This window comes from Sceloporus occidentalis, unplaced genomic scaffold (genome assembly GCF_023333645.1).
Source record: "Sceloporus occidentalis isolate IW3139 unplaced genomic scaffold, rSceOcc1.0.p SCAF_5, whole genome shotgun sequence".
Classification (NCBI taxonomy): Eukaryota; Metazoa; Chordata; class Lepidosauria; order Squamata; family Phrynosomatidae; genus Sceloporus; species Sceloporus occidentalis.
Genome location: NW_028316985.1, coordinates 90,239,048 through 90,261,660, shown reverse-complemented (window position 1 = coordinate 90,261,660; position 22,613 = coordinate 90,239,048). Strand labels below are relative to the sequence as shown.

The following is a 22,613-nucleotide window of genomic DNA, read 5'->3' as shown; positions in this document are numbered from 1 at the left end:
GATCTTCATTCATAACCTCTCAGTTTTGATTAAATGTAGGAATGCACCAGTTATCAAATGCATCAGATTTTACACTGTGGATGAGAAGATTTGTACACCAGCTGTGAGCTCCAATTACATACTAAACAATCAGAAGATACCTTTTTGCTACATATAGTAAGAACCTACTAGTTATTAAACCCCCAGCCTACCATCTTAACTTAAAAAACTGTTCTCTTTCACTTATTCAGAGAATAATATACAGCCCGCCCGCGCCATACGCGGCTTTGAGCATACGCGCTCAAGCTGCGGGGCACGCACGGGGCGGCGCGTCCCATTCAATTGAATGGGCGCGCGCGCCTGTTGCGCCCCACGCGCTCCCGCGCACGAGCCCCATTGTTTCCAATGGGGCTCGAGCATAGGCGGAATTCGCCTTGCGTGGCGGGATCCGGAACGGATCCCCCGCATAAGGCAAGGACGGACTGTATTTTGAACCACACTGGCATCTGCCAAACAATTATTTTCAACTTTTAACTTACAGATTATGCAAACAAGCATAACTGATGAGTTTAGGTTTTCATGGAAACTGATGTGTTTAGGTTTTCATGGAAACTGTGTAATTTAGTCTTTTTACACAGGTTTCAATATTACAAATCCAGGCACTGCCCTCCTTGCAAAGGAGCCAGGGAGTCCTGCACTTGACTGAGACTAGTTTGCATTAAGTTTTTTTTAAAGGCATTGTCAAATAGAGAATAAAAATTAATCTGGTTCTTTTATTGTATCTGTCATTCCCCATTAATTTGAGGAAAATGAACGTCTAATGAGCCTAAAGTCCACAGATCCTTCCTCCATATCATATAAGGACAATACACAGAATACTTAAGTCTAGGACTGTCACTTTCCCAGCCTCTCTTTCCCATCAGCCTTTTTAACTGTTTGTCTGATTCAGTTTTTCAGCTAGCCTAATATATAGGTCTAAAACTGTTGACATGAAAGACATTGATGGAAAATAATTACTGAAATCTAAGCTTCTTCAAAAGAAAGAAGTGCTTTTTCTCCTTTTGTCACTTCATTCTTGGTCTAGCTTCTGTGACTAAACAAAGATGTCAGTAGAAGACCAACTATATTACTGCAGACAACAATCACGAAATAAGCAAAACCCCTGTGACAAAGTTAGCATAATTACTCTCTATCCGGTGAATTCACCTACCTATCATTACTGTCATTCAGAATAATACTGCTTTTTCAAAATCCAGTAACTTAGGCAAATTAAAGGATCTCACAGTCAGCAGTTAGACAGATTTGTGTATGCTCATTAATCTGAAATTCAGGTTCAACTTCCCTGCTGTGTCTTAACCTTAATTTTTCCAAGTTTAGTTTGTTATGTGCCTTCAAGTCATTTCTGACACATGGCAATACAAGGCAAACCTGGGACTCAAGAGTGTGTGATTCGCCCAAGGTCACCCAGTGGGTTTCCATGGCTGAGCAGGGGGATCAAACCTTGCTCTCCAGAGTTTTAGTCCAACACTCAAACCACTACACAATGCTGGTTTAGAGTTTTTAAAAATAGTCCAAGCAAAAATTCCAGTTCTTGACCAATTCATTTTCTCCCCACTATTACATGATTTTAAGTAATGGAGATTGACAGATGTTATACTGACACAACATTCTGCATGGCACTTCAGTCCAGCAATAAATAGAAAATACATCAAAGTTTCCTTTTTAGATACTGTTAGAGGTCCACAAATTTTCCTTGGCCTTCACACACAACTAAGCACTATTTTCTTCTCTTTATATGTAAAGTGTAATCCCACGATGGCCCAAAACAGATGAGCCAAACAGAGAAGCTTCCGGCTGCTTCAGAGGCATGGCGTTTTTATGATGCATGCCCCCAATGTAGCTGGAAGTTGCTCCGAAGCTTCACCAAGGTGGCAAGAGCTGGCACAAAAAGGAGGGGGGGGGGAATCTCCTGCCGGCAGTCCATTTGGGACTGTGGCAACAGCCTAATTTGGGAGCAGGTTGTCCAGTCACCGCAGTCTCAGGCAAACTGAGGCCAGAGTGGCCAGAGACTGCTCCTTCCAATCCATCTGCTTCAGCCCAATGAACTGTGACACTATAAGCATTATCAAAACAAGTGTTAGTTTAGTAATTAAGGTATGTTGAAAACAACTCACAGACACATGAAATTTTTTTTTTAAAAAACACTGATTTACTTTGTCACTTTGGGACATTTTCCTCCTCTCTAATTTTCAAGGCTATTTACTCCCCATCCCTTTCCTCCAAATTTCAGGCCCCATTAAGAAGGTTAAATATTTTTAAATTAAAATGATCTCATGTAGTCTAAAACTACATGAAAAACAAATTAAGGGAAATGACCAGTGAAGACCATAAGAGAAGCAGCAGGTAAGATAGTTGTCATACTCTTTATTGTGCTGACTCTTAGGTCAAGAATCTATTCAACCCCAGTTTCGTATATTTATAGGAATAATTTGCTTTTCTGGTCATGGGCTGGAGTGTGTGTGTGTGTGTGTGTGTGTGTGCACAGAGCTATGCCTAGCCTTTAAGTTGGCTCTGATGTGAGGAAATTATTGCATAAAGGGTGCGGGATTTACAACATAAAAATATACCTGACTCTTAACAAAAACATTTCTGCAATAAGCATAAACTGTCCCAAAACTAACTAGTGTCACCAATATAGCACTCACAAGTGCTCAAAGCAGTGTACATACATATCTTCATATTTATTTTATTTTACCAATTAATGCTAAGAGCATGTGGACTGATCTGAAGCCATCTACTGAGCTCATGGCAAAGGCTACATTTAAGCCACAGACCTTTTCAATGTCTATTCCATATCTAAAGCACTAATAATAATAATAATAATAATAATAATAATAGTTTTTATTTGTATCTTCCCGCCTCTCCCAATGGATCGAGGCGAGATCACAACAGAGTTAAAAACACCTGTAATATTACAACATTAATTACAATTAAAACCACAGCTAAAAACATAAAACATCAATAATCAATCAATCACGGGGTCAGGTGCTCTCGGTCTGTGCCAATGGTCTTCATAAAAGGTCAGGAGGATATGTGCGGCGGAAGAGCTCTGTCTTTACCGCCTTCTTGAAAACCTCCAAGGATGTAACAAGGCCAGCTCCTCTGGGAGTCCATTCCATAGTCTAGGAGCAGCTATACTGAAAGCTTTTTGGGAAGTGGAAACATGTTTGGATGGAGTGTATGCTAAACTGGCTCTACATTCTCCTACAAATATTCTCTTTTTTCATAAGCCACAAAATTCTAGTAGTTCCTCCAAGGTCACTAATTGGAGTTAATACAGATTCATCAAACTGTCAACATCATGAACTAAGAAAGATATTTATATCTGAAATTTATACTCACTCTGTTTGAAAGCATGGTAGACATTCAGCAACGTCAAATGATCTCCATCTATGTGGGCAAACCTCATCTTGGCTTCATCTGCTGCTTTCTTGGCTTCCGTGGGGCGAACAAAACACTGTGGGACTAAACAAGGTTGGTATGGGCCCAACACAAACGCCCATATCGATGAGTCACGCATTCACAGATAGAAGAACAAGGCCTAGCTAGGTCAGTTCACAGAGCATAGGGCAGGGCAGGATGGCCTCCAACTGCATCTTGGACTGTCTACTACCTTGATTTGGTACATCAACACCTAACCACATCTGCAAGACAAGAGGGTTTCAAAGCTACAGAATGCCTGATTATTTTGACTAGAAGTAGGCATAAAAAAAAGTCTATTCTGAAGGCCATCAAAGTTCCCAAGTTATGTGTACTGGAAGGATCACATGACCTCAGTGCAAAAACCAAATGCTGATAGCTTAACCTAATGCAGTGGAGACAACACATTTTCAGAGAAGCAATTTACAACCAATTGCAACCTGTGGAAACATGGGTTATTCAGTAAGATGAACTCCTGTAAAACATTGTGCCAACAGCTCATCTACTGATATAAAGAAAAAGAAATTGTACTAAACTTCTGTCATCAACAGCAGGCAATGCTATCAGCACTGGTGGACAGAAAACATACACGAATAAATATCAGTTTATATAGCAGTCCAGGGATATAGTGATAGCGGCAGTGGTGGAAGGTAGACTGCCCAGCAGCTTTATCAGATCTTAACAAGCAAATCTGAATTTAGTGGATTGAGATCATTCCTTTCCTTAGACATCTGACTTAATTTTAAAGGTCAAAATGAAGAACAATTAGTGACCACCAGCAGTGATTTCTCTGTTTATACTACAAAAACACTCCATAATGTAGCCCTTTTGATGTGTTACTGCTAGTTTATCAGCTTTATAAAATAGCTTTTGCACATCAAGAAAGAGCAAATTCTTTCTCCTATGGACTATGTGCAAAAGTAATATCCCACTTAAAACATGTATGTAGCTTTTAAGTGAAACCAATGACGCGGGATAATGAAAGAACAGGATGAATGTCCACCTGCTCCTTGATCTCCATATTTTTACTTTGGTCTTGACCAAAGCTCACAAAATTACCAAGATTGTTGTTGTTGTTTTAGATCACACATTTGAAAAAGCAGTATTTTAGTTTTCTAACAGAAAGAATGAGAACAAACACAGAAATTGACTAGTGTGCATAACTGCAATATGCTAACAGCAATACTGCAAGAGCCTTACTGTTTCCAATGCATATCTAACAAATATTAAGAATGCAAAGTCCAAAAGAAGTGTTGCTACAAAATCAAGTATAATCCAACATTCAGAAATAAAACTGTTGTGGGTCTAACCTATACCCAGGGATTGAAGAGTAAGGCCCACTGTACTCAATGGAACTTATTTCCAAGTAGACACAAGCAGATATATAGGATTGCATTCTATACCTGTAAGATAGCTCCCATATGCATTTTGTTAAATGTTTACTGGTTCTGTTGGTGACACTTTGTGAATAGCAACAGGATTTTAAATAATCGTGCCTTAATTGCATCCAAGTATTGCATCCAAAACAAATTCCTTTCAAATTGTGTCTTCCTAATAAAAATACTATACAGAACGTTGTTATGTATATTTCCAACTAAGAACAAAAATGAAGCTACCATATGTATAAATACTTTTTGAAGTGTCCATATCAAAGACGGAGATGTTTAAGTAAAACATCTTCTTCTAAAATATTTACAGATCCGGTAAAAAAAAAAAAGCATATACAGTTCGTAGTATGAGATTGGATCAAGTAGTCTGGTTTGAAGAAAATGCATGACATAAAAAGGCAGGCATCAACCTACCACCACCTCCGCAAATAAGGCTACAATTTACATGAAATAATTAGATACTGCCCTGCCCATCTGCTCTGAGTCTGAACTGTCAAATCTCTGCAATAAACATTGTAGCTTGTTTTTAGAAAAACACTGTTATAATATCATAATATAGCAACAGCTTGTCTTACCCCAAAACCTTTTCAACCTATAATCTATGTGAACTTGCCCATTTCAGCCAAAACCACTTAAAATCTGGTAAGCAGTAATGACTCCATAATGTAATGAATAGTTGACATCTTCTTAATTGCAGAATACATGTAGAAGTTGCTAAGTAAATGGGAGAAGGGTTAAGCATATGCAAGCATATGCAAGCCCCCTTCGCTTGTACAAGTACTATGCAGGTTTTGTTCCACACTAACAAAAAAGGTAAATACCCCCCAAATGCTAGTTCTTTCAAGCCCATCTGGGCTTGAATTTATAAAACGGGAGCTTCCATGTGTCAAACCACTTCTGAAACAGTGAACTTCAAAGGCTGTTCCAATTTTAAACACTTCCATTGGGTGTGTCCAAGCCTTTGGATCCTCACAGGTAACTCTCTGGATCCAAAATCTAGTAACAAAGGCTGCTATTTATACAAGTTCTCTTTATCATGTTTGCATTTTCCACTTTTCAGGAAAAAAAGGATGTACTGATATTAAGTAGCTGCTTCTCCCTCTAGCATTAAACAGTGGACATTTGGGAAGTTTATATAATAGACTTGCAAGGATTCTCCTAAGGGCAATTGGAATTTTAGTTATGTAACTGGCACACACAAGTTAGAGGATCAAAGATAAAGTGGATGATCATTACTGCTGCTCACTTTGTAAGGAAAAAAATGAGCGTATGTGCAATTTGTAAAAGATAGAAGTGTATTGCTATGATCTGTAATCCTTAACAGATCAGATTTTTTTTTCTGCCATGAGATGAGTTAGATCACCATTTCACACACAATGACTTCTTTAGCTTCAGTGTTGATTTCATTTATAGATTTTACTCCATTATGAATCATTCTATACAGTGATTTTGAAAGGCACAATTCAAACTTTTTAAAAGTTATAAGTCCTGTTGCAGGAATAGTAATATAAGCTTCCCCTAACTGGAGATCTGTGTTTTGATTGGCATCTCTGTCCCTGCTATTACCTGACAGCATGGCAGTTATAGACAGAATCTCATTAGAACAGTTGTAGTCGCAACTTGCAATAACCATTTTAGCCAGTTGTGGATCAAGTGGAAATTCTGCCATCATGGATCCCAATTCAGTCAAGTCTCCATCATCATTTAAAGCAGCTAGGTAATTCAAAAGCTCTAGGGCTCTCATCAGGGTTTCTGGTGCTGCAAAAATAATAATAATCCCCAAACACCACATATTAAGGCTGCCTTCTGTAAACAAAATTACCACACACATCTATATGCAATCTCATTTTTCATTCTATAGCTGATCAAATTGTGAACATAAGCTGCTATCAAACTAAGTTACTGAAATCTGGCTACCATGAATCAAACATAACTCTGGGGTTGGCTTTGGGTACTATTCAGCTATTGAGATTTTGCTACAGGTTTTGCTGATTGGCAGACTTCCTTCATGCCACTTTGTATCTTTGTAAATAAGAATATTTATTACACTATTCTTGCTAATTCCCATTCTTTCATTTTCATTCTATTATTCTATTATCATGTCAACACTTAAATCCATAAAATACATTAAACCCATTAAAAGGCAAAATACCTATAGTGAAATAGCCTACAACACAGAACGTGTACTAACTTTCAACCAAATTGTTGAAATTCAAAGTATCCCATGCCACTTATTCTACAGTTTATAACCAACTCACTTTTCTCGCATTTTATATGCTATATTTATAGTGCCAATTTCAGTAGGAAGGCAGTGAAGAGATAAACCTAGTTCTTTGTGTCTCACAGAAATAATAATCAGTTACTATATGGCTTCAAATTCATCTTTCTTGCTTAGCTGATAGCCCATTATCAATCTTGTCAGTCTTTGTTGTCATGGATGCAGGGGTACACTCAACAGTTCAAAGGATCCTAGTGTCTATCCTCAAAATGTCTGCTGTTTTGTGCCTTTTGGTTTAAAGTACTCAACCAAAGAGAACAGTCGCCCATTGTACTAATCTTTTAATTCTTCCCAACCCAACCTGCTCTGAAATATAGTTTTGTAACTATGTCAGATTTCAACATATTTCCTAGACTTTTTAAAAATAAAATCAGGTGTAACAACTGAGCAAGAGAGAGATATAAAAGAGTATAACCTGTGAACAGCATGAAAGAAAGTAATTGAACATGAAGACCTAACAGACTGTATATTATACAGTTATCTCTAAAGGTATTAAAAACTGTTTCTACACATTACACATGATGTTAAAAAAAAGATAACTTTTTGCATGTCCCAACTTTTTGCATGTCCCAACAAAAGCAGTTGTTCAGTTATATAAATTTGCCATACCGCTTTGGTGTAACAAATATATTCACATTATAGTGAGTCCCCAAGTGAAAACAAAACAAAACCCAGAAGCATGACTTTAGGATTTTAAGATGTACCTGGTGGATCCATAAAATCAAAGTGAACCAAATCATCTATGCCAAGTTTCTTCAGCTGTAATACGACAGAACCCAAGTTGGACCTCAGAATCTCAGGATACGTATTGTCCTAGAAAAGAAAGATTTTATGTTTTCTTCACTTTAGTATTAACTACATAATTTTTCCTAATCTACTCTGCTCAAAAAAGTAACAGGGAGTTTTCCTGTACTACTAGCACACAAAGATACAGTCATAATGAGACACATCAACAGTTATGTATGTGGGGTTCCTATACCATGTCATCAGAAGCCAAGATATAACTCAACTGCAAATCTATGCACAATTGCATATATTCATGTTCATTTATTCACTGCGATTTTTCAATTTATTTTTGATTTATTTGGAGGGTGAAGAGCATCTAAGGGCACAGATTTAATTTCTCACATTGTACTTGAGGACAGCCTGTTGTAAGATGACAACATAACACACATTATAACTACACAAAACTAAACAAAATTATGCAAAATAATCCAAAAGGAAGAAAAACCTTATTTCGATTTATGTTGGTTTGTTTTTTTTTATTAGAAACGCAGTACTCATTAGTTTTTCCCTTTAAAATTCTCAACGGGGATTTCACATAGTAATGAAATTCCATCTCAACATTAGGAGGAACTTCTTGACAGTAAGAGCTGTTTGAAAGTGGAACACACTCCCTTAGGTGGAGTCTCCTTTGGAGGTTTTTAAGCAAAAGTTAAATGGCTGTTTGTTGGGAGTACTTTGTGTATTCCTGCATGGCAGGGGTTGGACTCAATAGCCCTTGTGGTCTGTTCCAACTCTTATGATTCTATGAAATGGTGTTGAGAATAGCCATCTTAGCAGCCTGTACTCATAAAGCATTCTTATACGGCATTTCTGAAATACATCAAGTCAATTTGTGTGTGCACGCGCACATGTGCATATATAAAAAAGCAGTGATTCTATAAAAATAAGGATCATTTATAAACTACAAAACAATTATAAAATCTTTCCTTATGCAGAGGGGAATTAGTTTAATTCCAGAATAAATCTACTACCAAATTTGGATCAGACATAGGACAAACCCCTTTCCTGCATGTCCAACAAGCAGGCTCCTGCAAACAGGGGTATCATCTCTAAAGGGTGTCTTGTGTCAAGACTGCTGATACATTCACAACATTCTTGTAAACCTTACTTAATTCCCAAAGAAATGTTATATGAAAAATTCATATATACAAACTTAGGGCCCCTACAGACAGGCCAAAATAAAGCTGCTTCGGGTCACTTTGGAGGTATGCTGTTTAAATGACACACGCATTTTAAGAGGCCAGAAGCTGCTACAAAGCTGCGTTCCAGTCTTTAGGACTGGAGCGTGGCTTTGGCATAGCTTCTGGCCTCTTAGGACGCATGCATCATTTAAACAGCTTACCTCCAAAGTGACTCGAAGCAGCTTTATTTTGGCCTGTCTGTAGGGGCTCATAGTAAGATCAAGAACAAGGAAAACTTGCACAAGTACAACTATCCAAGAAATCCAAGCCGTACAGGAGGGGGAAAATATATAAACTCAACAACTTTTCACAACCAAGGTGGTCTAATAAGAAAAGGGCTAAATTCAATGCCATGCTGATACAAGTCATGGGCCTTCCCCCAACTCCATCAGAGGAGCTACATGAGAACTGGCTCTGAGGGGTTTCATAGCCCTCTGGACCAGGTGAGGAGAAACCTGCAGTGAGAACAAGAGACTGCAGTCCTCAAACTGGATTCCACTGGATCCAGTCCATTCCACTCTTCTAGGGGAAAAAATATAAGCTTTGAAGCAGTTTTTTTTTTATAGCCTGTATAAAACTAGTATGATAAATTGCCTTGAATTAAATCCAGCAAACTACATATTACATACCTGCATCTCAGTTTTGTAAGCCTTCTCTGTATATAATCGAAAACATTTGCCTGGTCTAGTACGACCAGCACGGCCAGCTCTCTGCTGAGCAGAAGCTTTACTTATTGCAGTTACCAAGAGAGATTCCACTCTTATCCGAGGATTGTATACCTGTTTAACAGAAGAGTCAAATACAGCAAGAATCACTTCAAACGGGTATAACAATCGCAGGTTTCTCTATAAAAAATTGTGTTATGTTTTCAACACTTTTGCAAGTTATGAAAATTTCATATGAATTGTAAAACTTTTAATGACTACTGAAAAACAAATATGGTACTATTTGTTGCTAGAAGAACTTGAAATATAGGCTTTCACATTTGAAAAACACCTTATTTTATTAATGTGCTTGGCATCTTCCCGCTTAAACTCCCTCCCACCCTGCCTTTTTACCATCTGATACCATTACATTTTAAAAAAATTCCAATGGTTACCCATATAATTTCTGCTAAAGTTACTTTTCATACAAACTACAACAATACTGGGCTAAGACTATAAGATCAGCTATGATTCTGTTAATGAGGAAAGCAAGCAGCCTTAACATAAAGTATGCCCCATGTTTATAAAACATTATTTACTGTAAATTTCATCCACACAAATAACAAATAAACTCTGTTGATGTCTAAAACAAAGCCAGACAATGAACCTTTTATAGTTTTTTTTACAAATATTTGAGTATTTTAATATCACCCCATATTTCATTAATCCTATGAGTATATAAGTTGAGATGCATTTCAAAATTTATTCCTGGAGTATGGCAAACAATAGCTTTTTTAAAAAAACAAGGCATGAAGCCAAGCCATATTTAACTATCATCTAGAGTTACATAATTAGTAACAGAACTGGATGAGCAAGTTGGCACCACAGCCACTTCTATAGAAAATATTTAATGAAACTATGCTCAACAGGAAATATCCCATGCAGGTCTTCTGCTCACCAAACACCTTGTGCTAAAAAATGCAAAACCAGTAAAAGCAAAATCCAGAAAATATTATTTTATAATACAGACAGAATAGGAAGTCAGGTACAGGGTCATTCTGTAGTATTTCCAATTTAATTTCTGGGATTGGGGAGACATCATATGTATTTACCTTTTGTTTAGCAAATCCAGGATCAATGACAAATACAACACCATCTATTGTCAATGATGTCTCAGCGATATTAGTGGATACAACAACCTGTTAAAGAATACAATAGTTTTTCTGTTGTATATGATATATATGAACAGGGCACAAGCAAAACTAACAAGCATAAGCCATTTAAGAATGCAGAGAGAATCCAGTGTTCATAAGGTCTGTTCAGCATTTAACAGGCTATTCATAGTCATTAAATGTTGTGACTAAAATAATTCAAAACTACAAGACTTATGAAAGGATATTTAGAATTCAGACACATTGCCATGTCAGTCTGGAATACTGTAGTATACAAAGGGAGCTTGTAGCATCTTTGAGACTAATGGGCTGTACAGATCAGCCAAAGGGACCGGCATCAGGATGGAGTGGGGGCATGGAAGCCACATGCCCCGACTCCACCCCCAAGTTGTGTCATGTCACCAGCCCAACCAGATGGCAGGCAGCATGGGTATGCTCCTTTGGCGCAGCATTTATACACGCTGCACCGAAGAAATGGAGGTAAAACACTATGGTGGTGGCAAGGGCTGATTTTTGCCGGCTCAAAAGGGCCTTCGCGGTACTCTGCTTCACTCCTAACTGTGTGAAAGAAATTGCACCATAAACTTTTCTAGACTTGTTCTACTTCCTCAGATGCATCTGAGTTAGTAGACCAATTCTATAAAGGTTTATGGTACAACTTCTTTTGCAAAGTTAATCTCAAACTTGTTACAATATCCCTTTGCATAAAGGGTATCTAGTAGTTAATAAATCTTGAAGCACAGAATTTTCTAGCACTTGCCAGTTTCTCTTCTGTTGCTCTAATATCACCATAATTATAATTAAGGAATACTACAAATTTATACCTGCAAACTATTCAAGGTAATAAGCACTTTCTACCATTCAAACTTGATTTAACACCTTATTAAATCACAGTTTTAAAATGTATGGGGTTTGGTATTGTGTCAATTGTCAAGTCATAGTTATGGCCACTATTCCACTTCCAAAAACCAATGCACCATGATAATTACACAACAGAAGATAGAAAACAAAATCACACAATCAGCAATACATTATGACTTGCCCACTTAATTTTCTGTTTCTCTTGTTTTAAAATACTTATTAACATTTATTTGTATAAAAAAATGTATATGGAAAACTACATCTACACACTACAAAACTAACTACACAAACACAGTCAGCAAAATAACACTAACAAAATAAAGAAAGGGGGGGTACATGTGACTTTCAACTTGCTAGATAATGGTTTTAGCTATCAAATTATTCTACTTCCTCTAAACATATATATACAGGATACGTTTCCCCTCAATATTTTCTCATTAAATCAATTATCAGTTTCCACTCTTTTAAAAACTATCAACAGACCTCTCTCACTAATCAAAATTATCAATTTATCCATTTCATCAAGGTCATACAATTTTATCAACCATTCTTTTTGTGATGGAATATCTACATCCTTTCATTTCTGCACATAAAGTATTCTCATGGCTATGGCCATATATTGGTCGATTCCTCCATGTTTTTTCTCCATCTGTTCATCCACCAACCCCAGAACACAAAGCCCACTTAGTACTGTGAAGCTACAGTTGGGGTTTAGTTGAAGACTCCAGTTACTATGATGTCTAAACTAGTCCTACACAAATTAAGAAAATGCCTTCAGATTACTTTTTCAACAATCTTGAAACAGTTGAAGACATCACTGGGACATGCTAATATGAGTGGAACTATACTCATAATCACTCTTATTGTAGTAGGCATCTCCATCCCTACTGAGAGCTATTTTCCAACCAACTAAAAATTTAAACCTGAATAACAGTCCTTGAAGGTAGGCAGTTCAGATTTGGACACCAACGTTTAATATGGTTCATTCTTCCTGAGAAATAGCAGAAATGGCCGAATGCTAAAATTGCTTATTTAAGTATCAAGAGAAACTCACTGAGCTTCTTCTCTCAAGGTTCTATTTAAATTATTTTAAACGTTCCAGTTTATAACACAAAGGCAATACTTAAACTATGAAGCTAATTTTAATTAATAGTTTAAAAGTAAGCTCATGAATTTACTTTTAAAATCAAATGATTTCTTCCATGTTACAAGGCAAACCCAAATGTCTTAGGGCTCATACAGACAGGCCAAAATAAAGCTGCTTCAAGTCACTTTGGAGGTATGTTGTATAAATGATGCATGTGTCCTAAGAGTCCGGAAGCCATGCCAAAGCCACAATCCAGTCCTTAGGACTGGAGCGTGGCTTTGGCGTGGCTTCTGGCCTCTTAGGATGCATGCATTATTTAAACAGCATACCTCCAAAGTGACCCGAAGCAGCTTTATTTTGGCCTGTCTGCATGGGACCTTAGTTTCCTTATTTTTAAAAATCAAGACCATGGAAATCATGAGCTTTAAGACTAAAAATTTCAACAAAACTGGAGGGTGGAGGGAGCAGAGACCAGGCCAGGAACACTTTCCCAGATGTATGGTATGAACATCTGAACCTGTGAGTTGAATTCTCTTATAAATCTTTGTGATGATATTATTGCATTTTATTGCAAGATAGAAAATGTTTTTATCACAAAATTTCTATACATGTCTTTAGATTTACTCAGTAAAATCCACTGACTCTAATAGGGTAGAAGCTTGAAGTCTTAAAAAACTTACCTTTCGTCCTATTGCACCATTTGGTTTTTTTGGAGGGGGTGGCTCAAAAATCCTCTGCTGCTGTTGTGGTGGAAGCGTAGAATATAATGGAATGATTTTAATGTCACCAACTTCAGGGCCCAGATCGTCGATTTCACGCTTTATCCTCTTACAGGCCTCATCTATTTCCTAGACAGATAAGAGCCCATGAAAGCCTAGTTTGTTCCCCCAGCTTAATTGCAGTGAATACTTTTTTAAAAAATAGTCATACTTCAAAATAAGTTATTTTTAAACTAATTTGGACACTTGTTGAATTTTCAATGGGACTTCTATAGCAGTACAAGACACCTCATATTCTTTATTCCAATGAGCATAACAGCCTTATTTGCATTCAACACCCTTTTTTCTTTGAGTCGTATTTCCTAATTAATTCTCTACAAATTGTACTAAAATTGAAATCTCTCACCCAGGAATATTAAACTGCACTCATGACCTTTTCAATTTTCACAATCTAAAAGAAATTGATGTGCAAGATATTTTAAATAAGCCAATTAAGCTTTAATGTCACGTATCACTAATGCAATTATATGGAAGATTTGCTTCATTGTACCTAATGAGAACAAACACCTTTACAGTATAAACATAGATTTTCAAGAAGCAGACCAGTCACAGTCCAAGTTATTAGGGTTTATGTTAGACTTCAGCATTATATCCAAATAGATTTTTGCATCTTCCCAAGTAAAGGCTACACAGATCTCCAACCTAAGGCTATTTCCTTAGCACGTGAAGATCTTCTTAATTATCTGAGCAACCACCTCAAGAAATACTACTGCCTATTAACTTAACTTACTGTTGGCAATATAGAACAACATATGCTGTCACACTGCTGCCAAATTAATCCATATTAAATGGACAAATGAGCTGCATTGTAGGCTGAAGTGACTGTATTAAGCAAGGATAAAAGTAATTTATACCACTGGAGACAAGAATTGTGAAGCACTCCTTGTGCAGAAATTATGACCCTGTAAATTGTTTTTCAATCAAAATATTGGTAGAATTGTCCCTTTATTTCTTGTTCTGTTGAATACTCTGTAGTTGTATCATCTACTGAGCACCTTGCAGTTTAGGTCAGTATCCGTTTAAAAGTTAAAATATAAGCAAACAGAACAGCAGCTTCCTAGTTCAGTATCCAATTTAAGACCGTTGTAGACAGAAACAAACATCCACAAGTCCCCCTCCCAAGATTATTAGTATTAAGTGTCTTTGTGCAGAATGATTTCAACATAAAAAGGTTAAATACCTCTATCACTCTGGGTTAGCATGCCCCCTACTGGTCTACTAAATTAGGAACACAATTACACATTGACTGAACCCTTAAGGTTTGTTTTGTACTTCTGGATTTAAAAAGTTCAGTCATTTTGTACGTCATGCAAAGTGTTCCAGACTACAATCAACATATGCTAGCAACGACAAAAAATATTTATTCCGATTACTGCAAGCACTTTCTACTTTCCAAAACTGCTATAAATTCTGTTGTAACGTAGGTACATGCATACTTTGACAACAGTAGTGCACATGCCCTACAGACAAGTGCTTTGCATTACTTTGTCTGATGCTGAATCAACATTAAAGCACTTTAAGGGAAGGTGCAGTCGCTCGAAAATGGAGTTGATACAAAACACATGTTATGCTTTTTATTTTAGAACATGGAAGATTATCATGGTAAGTTTATACAATCTATGGAAGTCAGAGTGAGACAAACCTCAACAAAGAGAACAAATACGGCTTCAGACTGGTAAAGGAAAGACTTTCTACATGGCTAATGACTAAATGACTTGTTAGTAGTTCATTTTTCAAATTGTGTGTCAAACCCAGAGGGGTTTTACAGTTAATCTGCCCAGACAGCTACAGAAGAAGTGTAGAGAGGGAAAAGGAGGAGGTCAGAGCAATAGACCTCTACTACTGCCAGGGTGGTCCCTGTCATCTCTGCTACAGCAAAGGGCCGAACTGCTGTTGTAATAGTGAGTATAACTAAAAACAAGGAGCTTTCTTCCACCACAGAGTAGAAAACAGGGCCACCAAAGGAACTAACTTGGGCTCTCTGTGCTTCCAAGGAGGGTTGCTAAGCACGCCAGAGAGCTGAAGTGTTGGCTCCCCAAAGGAAATGGGAGGAAAGTATTTTGCTTAGCTGCCTTTCCATCCTGTGTGCCCTTCTGAGCAGTGTTTCCATTTCTACTCAGCTGACAAGATTTCCATTTCCTTGCTGGAAACTTTAGCTATTATAATTATGGAAACCAACAATGAGCAATCCCCAAGCATCTGGTTACGTATGAAGTTAAATGCCATTTCTTAGACCATTTCCAGCCTTGAAATAATTTGCACACTTACAATGCGTGCACATATATGTTGGCATGAAAAGAAATCTTGGAAGGTGACCTTTGAAAAACTTGCTAAGTAAGAAGCACTCACTAAGTAAGCTCTGAGAGAAACCCCAAAATACTTTAATCTTTCGTTTATTGAGTCTTGATGACTGATCAATCTAGCCCACCTGGGAGGAGTGTCTCTTGCAACATTTTGTACTTGGAAGTACTCCAAGAAATAGCAAGTGCAGGTATAAGAAGTCAAAGCTAGATACCCAAAGCTGTGTATATACTCTGGACCTCACTGATCTTGGAAACTAAGCCGGGTGAGGCCTTGTCTGTACTTGAAAGAATGACCTCCAAGTAACAGCAGGTGCCCTAGGCTATGTTGACAAAGCCAACGGCAAAACACATCTGAGTACCACTTGAATAAGAAAACCTTATGACTGGCAACTTTATGGGGTTACCATAAATTGACAATCAACTTGAAAGGCATTCACATTACATTATATAACACTAATATATTTACTTCATATTCCTTTAAAATATAAGGAAACAGAGAGTGTGCCCCAGATTCCACATATTATAAAGGGAAAAGTTACAAATGCAGTTTGAGTACGTCTTATCTGAAATTTTTGGGACCAGAAGTGTTTTAGATTTTTTCAGGTTTTGAAATATTTGAATATACATAATGAGGTATCATGGAGATAGACCAAAGTCTTAATTTAAAAACAGTTTGTTTCAGATATACCTTATACACATAGCCTGAAAGAAATCTTATATATAATGTTTCTAATATTCTTGTGCATGAAACAAAGTTTGTAGACAATGAAAGACCAGAAAACAAAGGTGTCACAATCTCACATGAGGACAATTTTAGATTTTGAAGTATTTCAGATTTCCACATAAGAGATATTCAACCTGTCTTAACATGCATAATAGAGTACACATATGCAAGTGTGATGCCTCAGAATCCTGCCAGAATATAGACTGTATTGTTAACTATTTAAGGTAGAGTAGCCATTTATAAACTCTAGCCCAAACAGCCACCAGTGGTCAAGGGAACCTCTTTGAAGAAATGTATGAGACAACAAAAATGGAAGAAAATGCTGAAGAAAACTTTTCTGAAGTACTTTGTCTACACAAAGTATCTCTAGGCCATCATCTGTGTGGGAAACTCATCATCGAGCAGCTGTTTTATCTTTTACGTTATTTTGTAATTTTTGCATTTTATCGGGATAATTTGTTTTGCAAATGGTATTGCACAGCTTTATTTTTTTATTTTTTGCCTCTGTGTATGTTTGTATATACATACATATTTTAGATTTGTACGCCTTTGGAAGGACTTAATTAGTTTTTGTTATTTTACTGTAAAGCACCATGAACATCAATGGTGCTATATCATCATCATCACCACCATCACCACCAATGGTGCTACATCATCATCATCATCACCATCACCACCACCAGATGGCTGTCACACAGGACTCTGCAGCCTGCCATGTGGTTGTTCCACTGACGCGCCTGAATTGCATTCTTAGCAACCCAGAACATGTGCAATCTTGAATCAGCATTTGGTATGTAACAAAATTATTTCCTCTGTCTTCCTATGTTTCTTCTATGTTTTTTGGTTAAAGTACAAAGACATTAGAAATTCAGAAGGATCACATTTTAATTCAAAAAAATGTCTTGTGCTCTCCCACAAGAGAGCAGAATACAGGGGAAATGTTTATAATATCTTTAAAAGATTAAGAATATTTGGCTAGAGAAAGTGTTTTATAACCACAAGCTATGGAAATATCTACAAAGGAAGAATATTTACAATATGTTAAAAAGATGAAGAGCATCTGGACTGGAGATTTTGTTTTATAATGCAATTTTAACTTGTCAATCAACTGTACAGTCGGCTCTTCATAGCCACAGAATCTGCATCCATAGCTTGATAATATTTTAAAAACCTAATAAATTCCAAAAACCAAACCTTGATTTTTGTAATTTGATATATACAGGATACTATTTTACTACACAACTGCATTTAATGGGACTTAGGAATACACAGATTTTGATATCCATAGGGGTTCCTGGAACCAAACCCCAGTGGATACCAAGGCAGCTACTGCAAAATGTAAGGGGAATCAACTATCAAGCAATATATATGCAATTCCTTAATTCCTGCTTTATCAAGAAAGGAAATACAGTGTTGTCCATAAACACATCTATGTACTTATCAAATTTGACTCCATCTGCAGCAGAAAACAGATGTCGGACCAAGGGCCCATACAGACAGGCCAAAATAAAGCTGCTTCGGGTCACTTTGGAGGTATGCTGTTTAAATGATACATGCGTCCTAAGAGGCCAGAAGCTGTGCCAAAGCTGCACTCCAGTCCTTAGGGCTGGAGCATGGCTTTGGCGTGGCTTCTGGCCTCTTAGGACACATGCATCATTTAAACAGCATACCTCCAAAGTGACCCGAAACAGCTTTATTTTGGCCTGTCTGTATGGGCCTCATATTAGTTTTACCACATTTAGTACTACCATGTTAAGAGTACAGGTGCTTCACTTGTAAATTAAAAATGTGACGACTGAACTGAACATTCCGATATCTGAAATGGTTAGCTTATGCATGTAGTACACAATGGTCCAGTACAGAGAATAAGTCATTTAGTAGGCAATTTGAAGTAACTGAAGGTATCTTAGCAGTATTTCCATCTCTCTTGCGGTTTACATCAAACAACCGAGCATAGGCTGAAGAGCCAATTCATTTTCCACATATGTTTTTGCAAGACTGGTTCTTCAGCCCCTACTTTGTGCTTTCAGCAGTAGAATATGCACATTTTTCTGGCTCTTGTACTAATCATAAGAACAATAAATTTAGCATATTTTAAAATTGCCTTTGTGAATGTCTTTTCCCTTCATCTCATGCAGTTAAGCCTGAGTGATGTGACAATAGTGCATTTAAGTTTCTAAAACTAGAAAAAGTTTGTAATGGGGAAAAGAAAAAAATACAATTTTCTCTTTATAAGCAACACATAAGGTGATTTCTCAATTAATTCAATAATCTAGATTCTAGAAAAGAGAAGCATTTTCTTTTACCCAAACTATGCTATGCATCATTAGCAACATAACATACTCCATCAACACCAGATGGCATCTTTGAGAGAGTCATGCAGCTAAAAGAATTCAGGTAAATCCTCATCTGATCCTGGGAAACGAGATACTGATTCCTACTAGACCATCATCATGTTTACACATTTTGCTCCAAACCATGGCCTTAGCTAAGTTTGTTCAATTAGGTATTGTATATTTCTGAATCTGCATGGCATTAAAAAGGTACCCTAACTTTACACAACATATCTACAACACATGTAAGTCAGACACACTGCCACAACCAAGAGGGTAAGATACACACATTCCTTCTGTCTTCCCCAAAGATGAGCAGTGCTTCCTAATCAAAGACAAACATGCTGCACCAGGATCAAGAGGTTCTTCAACAACTGTATGTGCATCCCCTTCTCTCCTAACATACAATAACACTATAAAATTAACATGCAAAGAGATCTCGCAATACCTTTGGTACTAACTGAAAGATAGACGTTGGTAGCATCAGCTTTCATAGACTTGAACCTACTTCCTCAGATGTAGTACTAGTCTTAAAACAACACAGGTCTTAAAACAACTGCTATCTTTTACACCTTGTTCCTTTAACTGGAAGGCAGTATTAGATTCTGCAAGAAGTTAAGAACCATAAAATTAGATCTTGTAATGAGGGACATATAGGTGGTTCCATTTACCAGGTTAGCTCTTAACTTCTTTTTCATGAACAGAATATAAAGAGACTGCACCTGGGCAGAGCAGAGAAATATTATTTATTTCATGTGTTCAGACAAAAAGTACAGTATCGCTAACTGGGAGACCATGCAACTGAATCAAATAATTAAGGACACTGGTGACTGCTCCCAAATCAGATGTAGCTATATATAACAAAGAACACAAGTTAATGAAAACTCTAGAGGATGTAAATCCTTGCATATTTAAAAATAAATGTCTTATTTTAAATCTTACATTTAAAATGTAAGCTATTTTAATAATCATATTAAGCCAATTATCTGTTATTTTAGAAGTTCTTTAAATACATTTTAAGGTATGTTCCTAATGACAACAATGCTTCCTTTACTGATATATATATTACAATGTACAAGTTATTTGAAAAATCATTAAATAAAAATTTCAAGTTAAACATGAGCCATACTTTTACCTTCCTAGAGGGAGGTAACATTTCCCACATGCCTAGAGTCCCTGCTATTTTTTAAAATATATATAACAAATGAAAATGTTCTGTCTACAGATGGGCCAAACTGAAGCTTAGCGGCAAAAAGCCGCTTCCCCGCGGCCTGGAAAGGGGTGTCCTTGGGGCTTCAAGCCCCAAGGACACCCAGCGGCGGCAGGGAAGAGGAGAAAGGGGCTGCTTGGCTCCTTTCTGCTCTGCGTCGCAGCCATGTAAAGGCTGTGCCCAGTGACGCAAAGGTGGAAGGAGCTCCGAAACAGAGCTCCTTCCGAGGCTGCGGAAAGGGCACCCCAGGTGCCCTCATGTGGCCCCACTATATCACTTCTGCGCCACCCCGTTAAGAGGCGGTGCGGTCGTGACGTAGCCATGGCGCCCCCATGTGGAACGGGCGCCGCCATTTTGTACGCACTCCGCGCATGCTAGGGTTAGGGGCGTGTGGAAGTGACGCCGCTTCCTAACCCTAGCATGCTCTCGCTCAACCCTAGCACGCACAGAGCGCGTACTTTGTGCGCGTCTGTAACGCACCAGTAATTCCTTTGAAGGGAGTACAGTGGGCACTGGAGCGGCACCAAAAGTGGTCCTCAGAACAGCAGGAGCAGGTGACCAAATGGACAAGCCAGCTCAGACTCCACTCTGTGCCAGCTTGGCAGCATAACTATTCTCCTGTTCATATCTGACAGATACAGCTAGAAGACAAGCAACTGCAGGTGACAACTGCTGCTATTGGAGTGCTAACTTCAGGAGCAGCACTGGGAAGTTAGAGCTGCTTGTTTGGAGCTATGGCCACCCCCAATAGACAGTAGTTGGACCAAGAGCAACTGGCAGTGGCAGGCAGACAAGGTGAGAGAAATGGGGCCCAAGTGGAAGAGAGGGCTATTTTTTACCTTCTCCTCTGAAACCAGACCTCCTTCTATGAAGCTAACCTGCCCTGCTCTCAAAAAAGAAATACCTGTCTGCCCCCCCCCCCCGGCAAAGCACATGTGGGAGACAATTTAGGGGAGCAATGGATTTCTGAAAGCCAATAGAGTGGTCCCTTGGTATCTGTTGGGGTTTAGTTCCAGAACCCCCATGGAAATCAAAATCTATGGATGTTTATGTCCCATTAAATACAACAGATAGTAAAATGGTATCTCTTATATAAAATCAATGTTCCTTTATATATATTTTAATTATTTTCAAGCCGTGAATGCTTGAATCCATAGGCAAAGAATCCATGAATATGATGGACCAACTGTATTTGGCCACCCAAATTTTCTTCCTACCATTTTATAGGGGACACGGAGTTTCTGGGAGCAGTCCTTTCAGCTATTATCGCTGATGTGCAATCTGTATGGGCTGGATTTCTTTTAAAAATGAACTTTCAATCATCTCACTTAAGATAATTTACTATCTCTGGTGGCCATTTATACTCCACCTCCTGTAACTGATACATGTGGTCCTTCTTATTTGTGGACTCTTTATCTATGAATTCAACCATCCATGCCTGAAAATATTCCTATATTCCAAAAACAAACTTTGATTTTGCTATTTTACATAAGGGATACCATTTCACTATGCCAGTGTATTTAATGGGACTTGACCATCCATGGATTTTGGTCCCCAGAGGATCCTAGAACCAAACCCCAACCCAATAACAAGGGCCCACTGTACAAACTATGTGAAAATCATTACTCCAGCAGACAGACTCTCTACACTCTTTAATATGGGATAAATATCTCCACAGATTGGAGAGAAAACCTTCCCATAACCACTTTATGTATTTGTGTTCCTCCAAAATATGCATAATAGCACGATTACAGAATTTAAAGCAAATTATTGTATTAAGCGCTACTCAGAAGCTAATGCAAATGATTGGCATGTATGGTTTAACTGCGGGAAAGTAATTATCACAATCGCTCTGGGTATTAAAATCATTTGTTTTGCCTGTATGTTCCCTGTGATTGCTTTGGGACATACTGAGGCCATATTACTGAAAACGTCTGAACAGCTAGAGAACAAAGATAGCTAGTATGTGGGGGGGAAACGGACAACCCATAGTGAAAGAGTTTAATATCAACAGGTGTCTGCTTTTACAGTCAATTCAATAAATTCTGGCATGATTTAGAGACAATCAGCAGTGTTCGTGCAAACTCAAATCTTTTGAAATACTCGTTTTAAATCAGAATGAACTTTCAGGATTATGTTGACATAATAATTGTTTCTTGCCTCTTTCAGCTAAAGTTTTATCTAAAAGTTCAAAGGTCATATTTTATATTTTTCAACATCTGAACATGGAACATTTCACGTAAAGCAATTTAAAAAGATAAAACTTCAGTCAATTCAGAGGTCTTGGGACAGAAAGAAAAAAAACATGAATGTTTTGTTAAATATATACTTGCCCCTCCACATTTTTGGCTTTGGCAGATCTGATTATTTGTGAATTTGATTAATATGCTCTCTCCCTAGGAATCTCT

The 22,613-nt window shown here is 37.7% G+C and overlaps 1 protein-coding gene across 1 annotated transcript in view; it reads right to left on the bottom strand.

The window, feature by feature from the left end:
* DHX15 (DEAH-box helicase 15) overlaps positions 1-22,613 on the bottom strand; it is a 51,729-nt gene that overhangs the window by 5,757 nt on the left and 23,359 nt on the right. Inside the window, exons 6-11 of the mRNA XM_089524723.1 lie at positions 13,537-13,704; positions 10,849-10,935; positions 9,722-9,871; positions 7,830-7,938; positions 6,414-6,605; positions 3,382-3,504 (exon numbers count right to left, since the gene is read on the bottom strand). Of these exons, the coding sequence (XP_089380849.1) occupies positions 3,382-3,504; positions 6,414-6,605; positions 7,830-7,938; positions 9,722-9,871; positions 10,849-10,935; positions 13,537-13,704 (829 nt within the window). The remainder of the gene's footprint in view (positions 1-3,381; positions 3,505-6,413; positions 6,606-7,829; positions 7,939-9,721; positions 9,872-10,848; positions 10,936-13,536; positions 13,705-22,613) is intronic.